Below are 12,620 nucleotides of genomic sequence, written 5' to 3'. Positions count from 1 at the left end.
TTTCAAAAGTCTCTTTCAGAACTGACAATTTACATATCATGATTCAGCTCAGTGCAATTTGCAATAGCTGAGATATTAAATCTCCTTCTTCCTAAGTGGTTTTTGCCCTAATAAAAGGTGCAGGACCATCTCTGCAATTATTCTGTATGAAATAGGGCTAAATTTTTGATAATTTCTCAGTGCCACTGTTCATCACCGAGGTAATTAAGTCTATTCTTGTCCTGAAGCTTAAGCAGAATGTCTTCTGTGCCATCACATTAAATTCAGACCTATTAAATCAGTAGCTATTATAACATCTCAAGAGCAGTACCCCTCTACCTACCCCCATTCCCCTCAACAAAAAACAGAGGAAAAAGCTTGTAAGCCCAGCAGTTTTGATGGTTTGCTAAACTGTGGGAGTGAAAGCTATGTGTTGGGAACATCAGATCTTGTTTTAAATTTCAAAGATGTAGTATCCATACTTTTGGCTTCCTTCAAAATTCAAAAGGTGCATAATTTATAACCATCTGAGGGGGAAGTTCTAAGTGAAATTGTTCAGATTTGGATTGGATAAGGCACACTTACTAAAGGTAGCACAGGGGCTGAATTTTCTTTCTAAAAACTTGAGCTTTCTAATACTGTTCTATTTAATCAGTTAGTAATGTTTAAAATGAGAACCCTTTATCGTTAAAAAAAATCAATTTAGTTCAGCCTCTTGATGTGTGTCAGAATGGTACACCCTGAGCTGTGGAGCCCCAGCTGCCAGGCCACTAAATGTATCCGAGCGTTGACGAGGGTTTCTAAAGAGCAGAGGAAACCTACCGCAAGGGGCAGTCCAGAACAGTCATGAGACATAACACAGATAAGGAGGACATAGAAGGAAGAAATGAAAATTAAAATATCCACACATATTAGTAAAAACCATGGAGAAATGACCTTTCCAGACCTAGGACTTTGCAAATTGATACTGTCCCTCTGCATTTTCAGTGTTCTCAAGCTTTCAGGAATTAAAAACGAAAACAAAACCTTTTTGTATAAATCTTACCTTGTATGAATACACTGTTACTAGTTAGTTTGTTGTCATTATGGAATTCTAAAACTCTTTATTATAAAATTTTAATATAGAGACAGGTAGCTATGATCATTGGAATTTGAATTTCTGTCCATTCTTACATAGGTTGAAATGGTGAAAACCTACTGGCTGCCCCAGAGCCTATGTACCTTAAGAAATCATGTCTAAAATGCCTCTCACATCTGTTTGTTTGTTTTTTTTTTAATCGAAATTTTTTTTTTGTTGTGTTTTTAGATGAGAGGCATAGACTGTGTTTGTTTTCCTCATGCTCACATCAATACACTGTTTAAAATATTCTGAAAATGTAATCATTTAGGAATATTACTGAATTTCAAAACCTGTGCTCTTTTAAAGTTGGATGATTGAATGGTCCCCATGGGATGCACATCTTAAAACTGTACAAGCTATTTTGTTTCTTCATCCGTCCTCTTCGTGAAACAATAGAACCCATCTTTAGCTACTACCACATGCCTTAAAAGTAGTATAAGCTACTATGTAACTGTTTACTGATGAGGCCTATTTTTGCTTGTCCAAATTATATTTTATTTTTTATACTTAATTGTTCATAAACTAAGATCTGTAAAATCCTACATAGACAAGTAATCTTAAAATGATGAGATCTTTGTGAGTGGTTGAGATCCCAAATACTTTGTTATAATAGATCACTCACTATAAACTATCACTGAGTTCCTACTAGTATTTCCTTATTTGACTCATTTTTCTCTTCTCCTCACATCCAAAGGAATAGATGATCACTGAAAAATTAATCACCATCAGTTCTCTGTATGTAGTATTTTGAGATCTTGGTCATTTATCCAGGTTATTACAGGGGTAATAAATACCACTACTATACTATAAATCACAATCTTACATCATACAGAACAAATTCCACAAAGAAGAAAACAAATACCTTATGCTAGGAAAAAAATGCTGTAGTTATAATTTAACATTATTTAGTGCTTTTAACTGTTAATTCTTGGATATGGGAAAATCACATTCGCATTATATTATGGGTACGAAAATGATAAGGCCATATTTTCAAATGGTTGCATAGATATATCTGAAATTCACATGCAGATTATTCAGTCCCTGTCCATCTAGCACGTTGTTCCTACACCTAATCTCCCAATAAACTGTTGAAAGAAATCTGTCAAGTTCTGCTTGTAATTGAAAATGTTGAAATAAAGCAAGGCATGTTTCTACTACTAATTGTAGTTTTTAAATGTAACAAATTAACTAAAGAGAAAAAGCCTTATTAGTTGTCTGTGATGGAATGTGGGCACACACACTTCTGTGGCTGTGATTAGAGACTAAGAAGAATGTAAACCTTGTTGTTCTGAGCCCAGGATAAGTCTCTGAGCATGAGTGCAGGCACTGCCTACATCCTATGTCTCTGAAACCAAATGAAAGTTGAGTGAGGGAGAAGAGCCTTTTTAAAACCATTGTCATTAGACACTACAGTATCTTAGAGAAAAAGTATTTAAATATCAAGCCAGGGAGTGGGGTCGGTGCCCTGAATGGGTAGTAAACTAGGAAACTACGCAAATGTGCTAAAAATGCCCTCCTTGACTAAACTGTTCTTACGGAGATTTACCTATTTAAGAGTTCAAGTAATAGTACTTAATAATATTAGAAGAATTTACAAAAAAATTGTTAATATGTATTGCTATTTGAGAATAAATAAAACTTGAATTACTTGAAAGGAAACAAATAGAAACAAATTGAAAGTGTTCTTTCTATGAAAAAGCTCTACATTTACATTATTAAAATGAATTAAAATGAATGTTCTAAAGAACATTTAATTTAACATTTTCCACTATGAAAATGATTCAAAAATAATGAGGCATTTAATAATAACTATTAATAATAAACTTTATTCTGAACCAAATCATCCAGTTAATTTAATTAAAATAAACAATGATGTAAAGAACAACCGAATAGCTTCCTGAAGCTCTGGAACATAACCCAGCTGGATGGGTTCCATAACCTGTGTTGTGGTTTCACTGTCCCTAACTATCAAAACAAGGATTTTGCCTTAAAATTATGCACTGTTCTTGAGGACTAACTTGTAATTCTCTCTCTTCTAACTCACTGTTTAGGTCACTCTTCCTGAGCGCTCATTATCAAGGAGGCTAGATCTATAGGAATGGTAATTTTCATCTACTGTGACAAAGGGCCACAAGTATGGGTGATTTAACAGTGATTATGAATAGTGGTAATGTGAGAAAGGTACCATGCCCAAAAGGGAAAGCTTTCAGATACTCTCCATTTTGTTTCTCTAACTCTAAATGCGGTTAAGGGTGGCTGAGCAGATGTAATCCAAATACTCAGGCATCATTCCAGTCTGCTGGGCCTGTCAAGATGGCCCTGCCAGTCATCGATGCCCTTTTCTGGGTCAGATGCTTAGGAGTCTGGAAAACACTACCAAATGTTTTCATTGCACTTTGGGATGTTGACTAATGACGGAAAGGATCGCAAAGCATTTTTGACAACAGTGACATCTGTCCAGAAGTTGTTTACTTCTATACTTATCTGGTATAAAATAATAAGCCATTTATTAATATTTAATAAAATCATCAAAGAAGTAATATGGAATGAAGATATTACCTGATCTTTCATGGTCTTCCCTAAGTCTTTCACATCTTTCATGTTAATGGCATTCTTCCCTCCCTTCTCTTTTCCCTTCTTCTTGTTTTTCTTTTTGAACAAACATTTCTTACAGATACAAAAGCAGCAGGTCAGGACTAAAAGGACAGCGACTATGGCTATGGCAATTAAGGCCCATGGTGGCACTGAAAGAGAAAAAGATAGAAGGCATTAGTAACAAACATTGCGTGTGCAAAGTCTTTTAACCTAAGGGCTACAAAGGCATCCACTGGTTAATTCATATTTATTGAGCATTCCAGGCACCCTGTTCTGTGTCATAGTACCCACGTCTCCTCTGCCCAGATGGTGGTTTCTGTTTCCACTTCACCCCTGCACATAAGTCAAATATGCTTTCCTCCAAGCTATATGTCCATTCATCCATTCCTTCCTTCATCCAGAGCTTAACTCTGGAGTTTGGCCTTGGAGTTGAAATCCTGACTCTACCATTTATTAGCTCTATGACCCTGGGCAAGTCCTCTCACCTCCCTCTGCCTCAGTATCCTCATCTCCAAAGTTGGAGGTAAACTGATCGGTATCATAGACTTCTTGAAGATTAAAATAAGATACATTTCCTGGCACATGGTAAAAGCTTAATAAATACTAGCTGCTATTACTTGTCTATTAAATACTAGAGGCTCTATTGATATGTTCTGGGTATAATGGGAGGGACAGGCATCAATTGAATAACCAGAGAAAAAAAATATCATAATGGTAATAAAGGTGAGGAAGAAGTACTTGGTGCTCTGAAAGTCACCAGGTCTAAAAGTAGGACATTTACCGTCCACAATAGCCAAACTATGGAAAGAGCCTAGATGTCCATCAAGAGGTGAATGGATAAAGAAGTGGTGCATATATACATACTGGAATATTATGCGGCCATCAAAAAACTGAAATCGAACCATTTGCAATGATATGGATGGAACTAAAGGGTATTATGCTAAGGGAAATAAGTCCATCAGAGAAAGATAATTATTATATGATTTCACTGATATGAGGAATTTGAGAAACAAGACAGCATCATAGGGGAAGGGTGGGAAAAATGAAACAAGATTAAACCAGAGAGGGAGACAAACCATGAGACTCTTAATCTCAGGAAACAAACAGAGGGTTGCTGGAGGGGAGGATGGTGGGAGGGATGAGGCAGCTGGGTGATGGACATTGGGTAGGGTATGTGCTATGGTGAGCTCTGTGAATTGTGTAAAATTGATGAATCACAGACCTGTACCCCTGAAACAAATAATACATCATATGTTAATTAAAAAAATAATAACTCCCCCTGCCCCCAAAAGTATTACATTTACCTGCTCAAGGTCTGCAGGGGCAGGGCAGGGGTTATGTTCAGTGGCCCTGAAGCCAGGCTTTGGTTTGGGCTTGGCCACTTTCAGGCAGTGTGACTCTAGCTAGATTGCTTAACTGTTCTGAATTAGTTTCCTCCTTTATAAGGTGAAGATAATAGTGGTACCTCTTTCATTTCCTTTGAAAATTAAGGGAGTTAATATACCAAAAAGCTTAGAATGGCATCCAGCACATAGTGGGAACTTGATGTTAGCTATTTATTTTCAAGGAATACCGCTAAGTATTATGGGTAACGTGGAACACTTAAAGTATGTGGGAGGATATAAAACAGGCCCAATAATACATACATACTAAAAAAACCAGAAGTTCAGTTGATATGCTAGGGGAAATTGAGAGGTAGAGGTGATTTTTTTGATGAGAGGCTTCAGATTTAGTGTCTCTGTTTAAAACAATAAAGAATATATAAATAAATAAAAACATTTTTCTGCTACAGTTGTCCATCTACTAAAAGTTATTATCTTTTCTTATTTGGTATATCCTATACCATGTGCATATGTTATAAAAAAGCTCTAATGGAAATATTTAAGATTTCACTTTGGCCAGAAAGGAATTGTTCAACTGTTAAGACTGATCAGAAATAATTAGATTTGCCTGCTGTAATTAAGAAGAGACACTGGACACTGAAATGGTAAGAAAAAGTACTATTTTCTTCTACCTACGTAAACATTAATACCAAGGATTGCTGAACACAAGGCAGGAATACTTTGATAAAGTAGAAGCACTAAACGTCTCCTGAAAACGAGAAAACCCACTCTTTGCTGTCCCTCTGTGTTTAGCTTTATAGTGTCGAATACTTACTATGCCTATTCTAACTTACGATTGGCTAATAAATGTAAGCCTAAAGATCTATAAAAGCACAACTTCTGAAATTGTGTTTTTAGCCAAAGAAATACCAGAAAGTAATATATAAGCCCACACCAAACACCATGTTTTCTTAGGTTTCCTAATCTCATTAAACGATCATATTTTTAAAATGTAGATTAAATTTATTTAACCAATGATATCATTCATAACACCTCATTTGAAACTTTCTACCTCTTGTGCTCTAGCTGAAACCCTGCCATGCATGAACGAGAGAGTCTATGTATTCATTGCAGGCCAGACGATATTAATAATGACCCTTCATTTTGAACCTCGTAAATTACTCTTCCAGTCGGACTTGTGTGATAGTCTCTCAGAGAGTTACATAAAAGTCTCCTAAATTACACAGGACAAGACAGAGGTCATTTGACAACTTCACAAAAAGGAAATAGATAGTGAAAGCACAGGAACGTTATTTAATCACAAGGAGTTAAAGACATAGGGGCATAGGATTACAGGAGGAAATCTTAAACAGTGCAACTTGAAGGTAAATTATAGCCACTGAGAAAATTTGGTGATTTTTATTTCTTAAACTGCTACCATATTCTAGGTTTGATCTCCTGAGTAGCTTAATTTCTAACTTCAACTATTCTCTATTGTATATATGAAACTCAAAGAATTTTCCTCACAATCTACTGGCATCTTCAGATAGAATTTAAAAATCTTAAGGTTATCCTTTTGTGTACCTCTACCATGGAAGTCTAACTGAATAGATATTTGGAATACAAACTTCCATTTTTAATTGAGTTATTTGAATTGAATTCTCATCTTACATTCTGTGGAAATCAAATACTTAGAATTTGATAAGTTGGCAAAGAAACACCATCTATAGAACTATTCATTCTTATTTATAGAAATGTTTCAATATGAGTGAAAAAAATCTCATATTTTCTATTAGGCTAAAAATTGATGGAAGACCTACTTAATATGGGCTAGCAGCTGCTACAGTTGTACATACATTATCTCATTTAATATTTATAGCGGTTTTGTTCATTATCCCTTCAATTTTATACAGGAAAGACTTTATACGGAGGAAAAACTACAGATCCAATAGTTTGAGAAATTCAAATATAGCTTTATATTATTAGGTTAAAAATATACATATTTTAAGTGGATACAAAGGAAAAAATCTTTAGCTTTGAAGCCTTTTTTTTTTTAAAGATTTTATTTATTTATTTGACAGAGATCACGAGTAGGCAGAGAGGCAGGTAGAGAGAGAGAGAGAGAGAGAGAGAGAGAGAGGAGGAAGCCGGCTCCCCGCTGAGCAGAGAGCCCGACATGGGGCTCGATTCCAGAACCCTGGGATCACGACCCGAGCCGAAGGCAGAGGCTTTAACCCACTGAGCCACCCAGGTGCCCCAGCTTTGAAGCCTTTTTAATAAAACATCTTATATTTAAAAAAACAGTAAAAATAAATAACAGCAAAAGATGCTGTTAAGTGATTTCCATAATATAAAGTATGGCTTCAATAAAAAAATGGGCTCATCAAAATATTGCTATTGGCAGAAAACTATTAGCTTATTGTTATTGCCACCCAACTATCACTAAATGGAAATTTTAATAACAAGAATTTTAACATTTAACTTAAAGACCTTTCAGCAGAGAATAATAGATTAGTGTAAAAGCTTTCCATTAAAAATGTTATTTTCATTTTCCAGTTAATAAATTAATCTCACATTGTTTAACCCAAAGGTAAACTGATGCATAAAAATTAATCAAAGTCAATGCTAACTAGCTTCTAATATTTTAACGTAGACTTTGTGGTAGGCAGAATTTGGATTCCTCTGAATGTTCACATGCTGTCCCCTCGGACCCATGAATATGTTACCTTACATGGCAAAAAGGACTTGGCAAATGTGATTTAGGATCTTGAGAATGGGGAGGTTGTCCTGGATTATATCCAGATAGAACTGTGCAATTACTAGAGTCCTTAAAAGTGAAAAACACAGGCAGGAGTTTCAGAATTAGAGATTTGAAGATTCTATGCTGCTGATTTTGAACATGGAGGAAAGAACCATGAACCAAGGAATGTAACTGTGTTTAGAAGCTGGAAAAGGCAAGGAAATGGATTCTCCCCTACAGTTTTGCCAAGGCATCAGTTTGCATAGCCATTATGGAAAAGACTATGGAGGTTCTTCAAAAAATTAAAAATAGAACTACCATATAATCCAGCAATCTCATTCTGGGTATATACCCCAGGGAAACAAACAAACAAAATTACTATCTGCAGTGGTATATTCACCCCTATGTTCACTGCAGTATTATTCATAAAAGTCAAGATAAAAAAACAACCTAAGTGTCTATGAATGGTTCAAGGGATAAAGAAAATGTAGTATATATACACAATTGGAATATTATTCAGTCATAAAAAAGAAGGAAAAAAAGAAGGAAATCCTGTGATTTGTGACAACAAGGATGATGTTTTCCTGTGGCCAAACACAAACAATATTGTCTGTAGTATGAGAACATCTTGATCACATATTCCTTTTTGAAATTTCCTTCCGTTGCTGTTCCTACTGCCCTTGCCAGCATCGTCTTCAATGGGTCTGACATTTTCCCTCTTTCCTTTCCCATTCCCAAGTCTTTAAATGAATTTGTTAGTCAAAGTTCTCAGTCACTTGTTCGTTTTCACATTAACTCACTGTTGAATGGCTTCTTTCCTATGCCTTAAACTTTGATATCAGTTATCCATTCTGTCCCCTCTTACACACACTGGGACTGTATCTCCCACTACCTACAGAATGTTTTCTATGAATCTGTCATCTCAAACCTGTTCACCAAACCAGTTTCTGTGGACCCTCTTAGTGCTTATTGTATCTTGGAACCATATGGAAAATTTTCTCCCAAGCCTGATTGAGGATCAAGTCATGCCATTTCTTCTTCCGTATGTTTTCTGCTTCCTTCACATCTATTTCTACTTGTAAGGTGTGGGCTTCAGGTTACCTACATGTCACTGAATCACTCATTGCTCTTTGCTCAGGTCTCTCCCAGGTCTTCCTCAAACATATTCCTTCTTTCTTGCAATGCTATTCCTCTTCTTTAGTTCATTTCAACATTATTTCTCAAGGCTCAGCAAAAGTGTCTGTGTTGACAGATTTTTTTTTCAAAAATTTTTTTTATTTGACAGACAGAGATCCCAGGTAGGCAGGGAGGCAGGCAGAGAGAGAGGAGGAAGCAGGCTCCCCACTTAGCAGAGAGTCTGATGCAGTGGTTGATCCCGGGACCCTGGGATCATGACCCAAGCCGAAGGCAGAGACTTTAACCCACTGAGCCACCCAGGCGCCCCTATGTTGACAGATTTTTAAATAAAAATACTACGTACATTTGCTAAAATTGCCCCTCCCACCCAGTGAGAAATATGGACTATGTGGTAGACTACATTGGATCATTGAGGTTGGTATAAAAAGACGTATTATTTGAAAAATCCAAATCTGTATAAATATATCAAAAGCATTTTAATATCACTCCTTTCTACACATGAAATTCACTTCTTAAAACTCAGCTCTTTGTAGATGATTCATGAAATGAAGTACTGGCATTTGCTGAAAACACAAAAAGATATTTCAGAACCATTTAGAAGTAAATTTGCATTAGCAGGTCTTCTGTTGGGGGGAGGGGAAACCAAACAACTGTTTCCCCTTATCAGGAGGGGCCATTCTTTCATGAGGAGTGGGGATAAGTTAAGCAGTTTAAAAAATTAAGTATTTAATCAAACACATATTTATTGAACATCTATTTGCCTGGCATTTTTTACAGAGCTGTAATAGAGGGCCAAGCTTAGTTTGTATAATCATGAAGCTTACTATTTATATCCTACATGCTAAAAACCAGGTCTTATTTACTCTTTCAGAAGTAAATTTCTTAAATTTGCCAAACTCAGTACTTAGAGGATAATAGGGTGTTCTCAGATAGAATCTCCACGGCTTCATGTGCTCTTGTGTACAGATTTAGTGCTCTAAGGGGGACATTTATTGATGAAAGTGACTAGTAAATATCCTTTTTACAATAAAAGTGTTATTCTAAGATTGAAAAACGTCATTTCTTTTTCTGCAAGGGGGCTTTGGCACTAAACAAATTTGTAAAAATTACTCATTTAAGAGGCCCTCATAAACTTTCTTTTTTTGAAAAAAGCAGACACTCCAAATTTCCTTCTCTTTAATGGAGCCAATTGTCGCTGAGGACAGTACTTTTATGAAAGGGAAAATCTTACTATTATTGAAGAGCAGCCCAGGGTGTCCCATTTATGCCCCCCAATCCGAAGTCTGCTCATCACACAGATGAGTCCTACAGAATGAACTGGTCGGGACAGAAGCTTTATAAAATTTACACAAAGTGCCCGATGGCCAAGAGGAGCCCGGTCTAGATTTCCTGATTCTAAGTTCTCACTTCTAAATGGACTTTGTTTGTTTGTTTGTTTTTTTCATCTCTAAAATGCCTGACTCAGTCCCCCGCCTGCTTAGTGCTCAGTAAATGTTAGGTGGCTTGAAAGGCCCGCACGGCCATGATGTTGGGCACAGGTACAAGTAGAGAGGGATGGTCTCTGAGGTACAGCACTGTCTCAGGTATGTCTCCTTCAGTCTGCTACTCGGTTGCATTTCCTCAGCTCTGACTCTCCTGCCACATCCCCATGTAGCCAGCTCTAGTTCTTACCTAGGCTGGCAACCTTCTGGTGGATTTACTCATTGGGTTTTAGATAGAATCTGGGGCAAAACTCACTGCTTTTTACTTCTGCCTCGATTTCACTTTTAAGGTCAGCTCTGCATTATCTGGAAGGTTCCATTCCCATTCATCTTAATAAGAAACAACCTAAAAATCCATATCTCTTTCACGAGATGGGCTGCATTTTCCTCTCTGAGAAATAGAAACTCATGCATTTACTTCAGTCTTAGGTATTTCAGCCAAGGGCCTCAAGATGATGATCTAGGTAATACCGTTGCTATGGCCACTACGAAAATTCGGCAGTGACTCCAAGCCTTTCTACCTTTGCTGTATCTCTGTTTTGTCCTGAGTGCCTCACCACTGCACGAACATCTGTATCATTCATCTTATGGGGAACTTACAGATTTCTTCAATCTTAGTTAGGTTCACTGCAGCTTTTTACCAACTTCCAGGTTTACCCCAAACAATCGGTCTCTCTAGATCATCAGGCATAATAATAATAATTTTACTGTTAAATGCTAAGAAAAAGAATCTATCTCAAAGCTTTACTTTTAGACTGCTGATGGCTAATTTTAAACACACAAGGAAAATTTTTCAAGGATTGGCAAAAAGCCAAATAAGTCTTGCATTTTAAGGCATTTTCTAAATTGCAGAATGCAAACAGGAATAAAGCACTGGAAATATGTGGATTAATATTCTTATTAACCACCCCTAGAGACAGCACATTAAATGTGAGATTTGCAACACTGTATGCGGTCCTACATAATATGGTTTAAGAATAAACCAGCCAAAGGAGAGAATGAAGAGTTTCTCATTATAGACAGAAACTGCTTCAAAGACCATGCATTTTTTGCTCCTCAGTATTAAACAAACTTTTTTCTCAGTCTTGATGACAGAGTTTGAAGCCTCTGTTGAATTATATGCCTCATTTAAAATGTAACGAAATCTATAGTGTCTTCATGGGAAAATAAATGTGTGTTCAAGCACAGGGTGTGTGCTGTATATTTAAATTTCTGTACAACCGGGAGTGTGTGGTACCCTGGTAGAGATTACAGTTCCTGCTCTCAAAGACCATTGGATTCCAAATTAAAAACCCTTTTCCAGAAGCATCAAGGTAAAATTGACCGAGATGAGGGAATTTAAAACAAACAAAAAACCTAATCCTTCATTGGATCATTGACACTTATTTGTTTTCTTGGCATTCTGCGATGTGCTCATATTGTGCTGGAGATGGTGGGGGGCACAAAAAAGGCAAGTCCTGCTCTCTAGGAGCTGGCAAAGATTACCTTCCAGGGAAAAAACTAGAAGGAGATAGTACAGGGTTAAACATAAAATTCAGCAGAGTAGGTGGGCTCTGAGTTAGGGATGGGTAAGGTCGTGGGTCCTAGAGTTCAATGAAAGCTCCAAACAGGAGGTGAGTCTTGAGGAAGGCTCCAAGACTTTGCTTGCTGCACAGTGAAAATAGCCTTTTTGGGGACTCCAGTTCTTTTCTTCTTTTCCTTCCTTTCTGACTCCCTCCCCTCTTGTCTGTCGTGTCTCTCTCCTTCCTTCTCTTCCTTAATCCTTCCTTCTCCTCTTTCCTTTGGTTTTTAGATTCCTTTTACTCTAACTTCTTAAACTTCAGTGACTACCTTTCCTAAACAAAGCTCTTAGCAAGACACTTAGGAAAGAGACTACATGAGACTTTTTTTGGTCACAGTAAATGAGAAGACAATTCCTTACAGTAAACACATGTAGCCTTCCCTAAATAGCCTTCAGAATTACCCTCTTAACACATTCTTCTCTTATATAGTTCTGTTTAGCTTTTTCAATATGTGCTCCTGACAGAAAGCAAACTGGAAGATATGTCTGTATAAATAGGCTGTAAAAATGATCCAAGCCATTGAGTAGAGTTAGCTACTCATTAAGGCAGATGGATTGTGTAAACAGTAATGTAAGAGAGAGGCTCATTCATTCATTCATTCATCCGAGTGTCTATTGAACACATTAATGCTCAAGACCTTGAAGGAATAATGAATAAGTCTACAGTAATTAAACAGCTTATAGT

At 36.8% G+C, this 12,620-nt stretch overlaps 1 protein-coding gene and 1 long non-coding RNA gene across 3 annotated transcripts in view; one reads left to right on the top strand and one right to left on the bottom strand.

The window, feature by feature from the left end:
* The window catches only part of SYT1 (synaptotagmin 1), a 550,018-nt gene that overhangs the window by 151,794 nt on the left and 385,604 nt on the right, over window positions 1-12,620 (bottom strand). For both annotated transcript variants that reach the window (XM_047742887.1, XM_047742886.1), the window contains exon 4: window positions 3,659-3,843. In XM_047742887.1, the coding sequence (XP_047598843.1) occupies window positions 3,659-3,843 (185 nt within the window). The remainder of the gene's footprint in view (window positions 1-3,658; window positions 3,844-12,620) is intronic.
* LOC125107613 (uncharacterized) overlaps window positions 1-12,620 on the top strand; it is a 357,800-nt gene that overhangs the window by 103,829 nt on the left and 241,351 nt on the right. The gene's annotated exons all lie outside the window — the stretch shown is intronic.

The sequence above is a fragment of the Lutra lutra genome, chromosome 8, assembly GCF_902655055.1.
Source record: "Lutra lutra chromosome 8, mLutLut1.2, whole genome shotgun sequence".
Taxonomy (NCBI): Eukaryota; Metazoa; Chordata; class Mammalia; order Carnivora; family Mustelidae; genus Lutra; species Lutra lutra.
The sequence above is the reverse complement of the archived record's forward strand: the minus strand, read 5'-3'. Positions and strand labels throughout refer to the sequence as shown.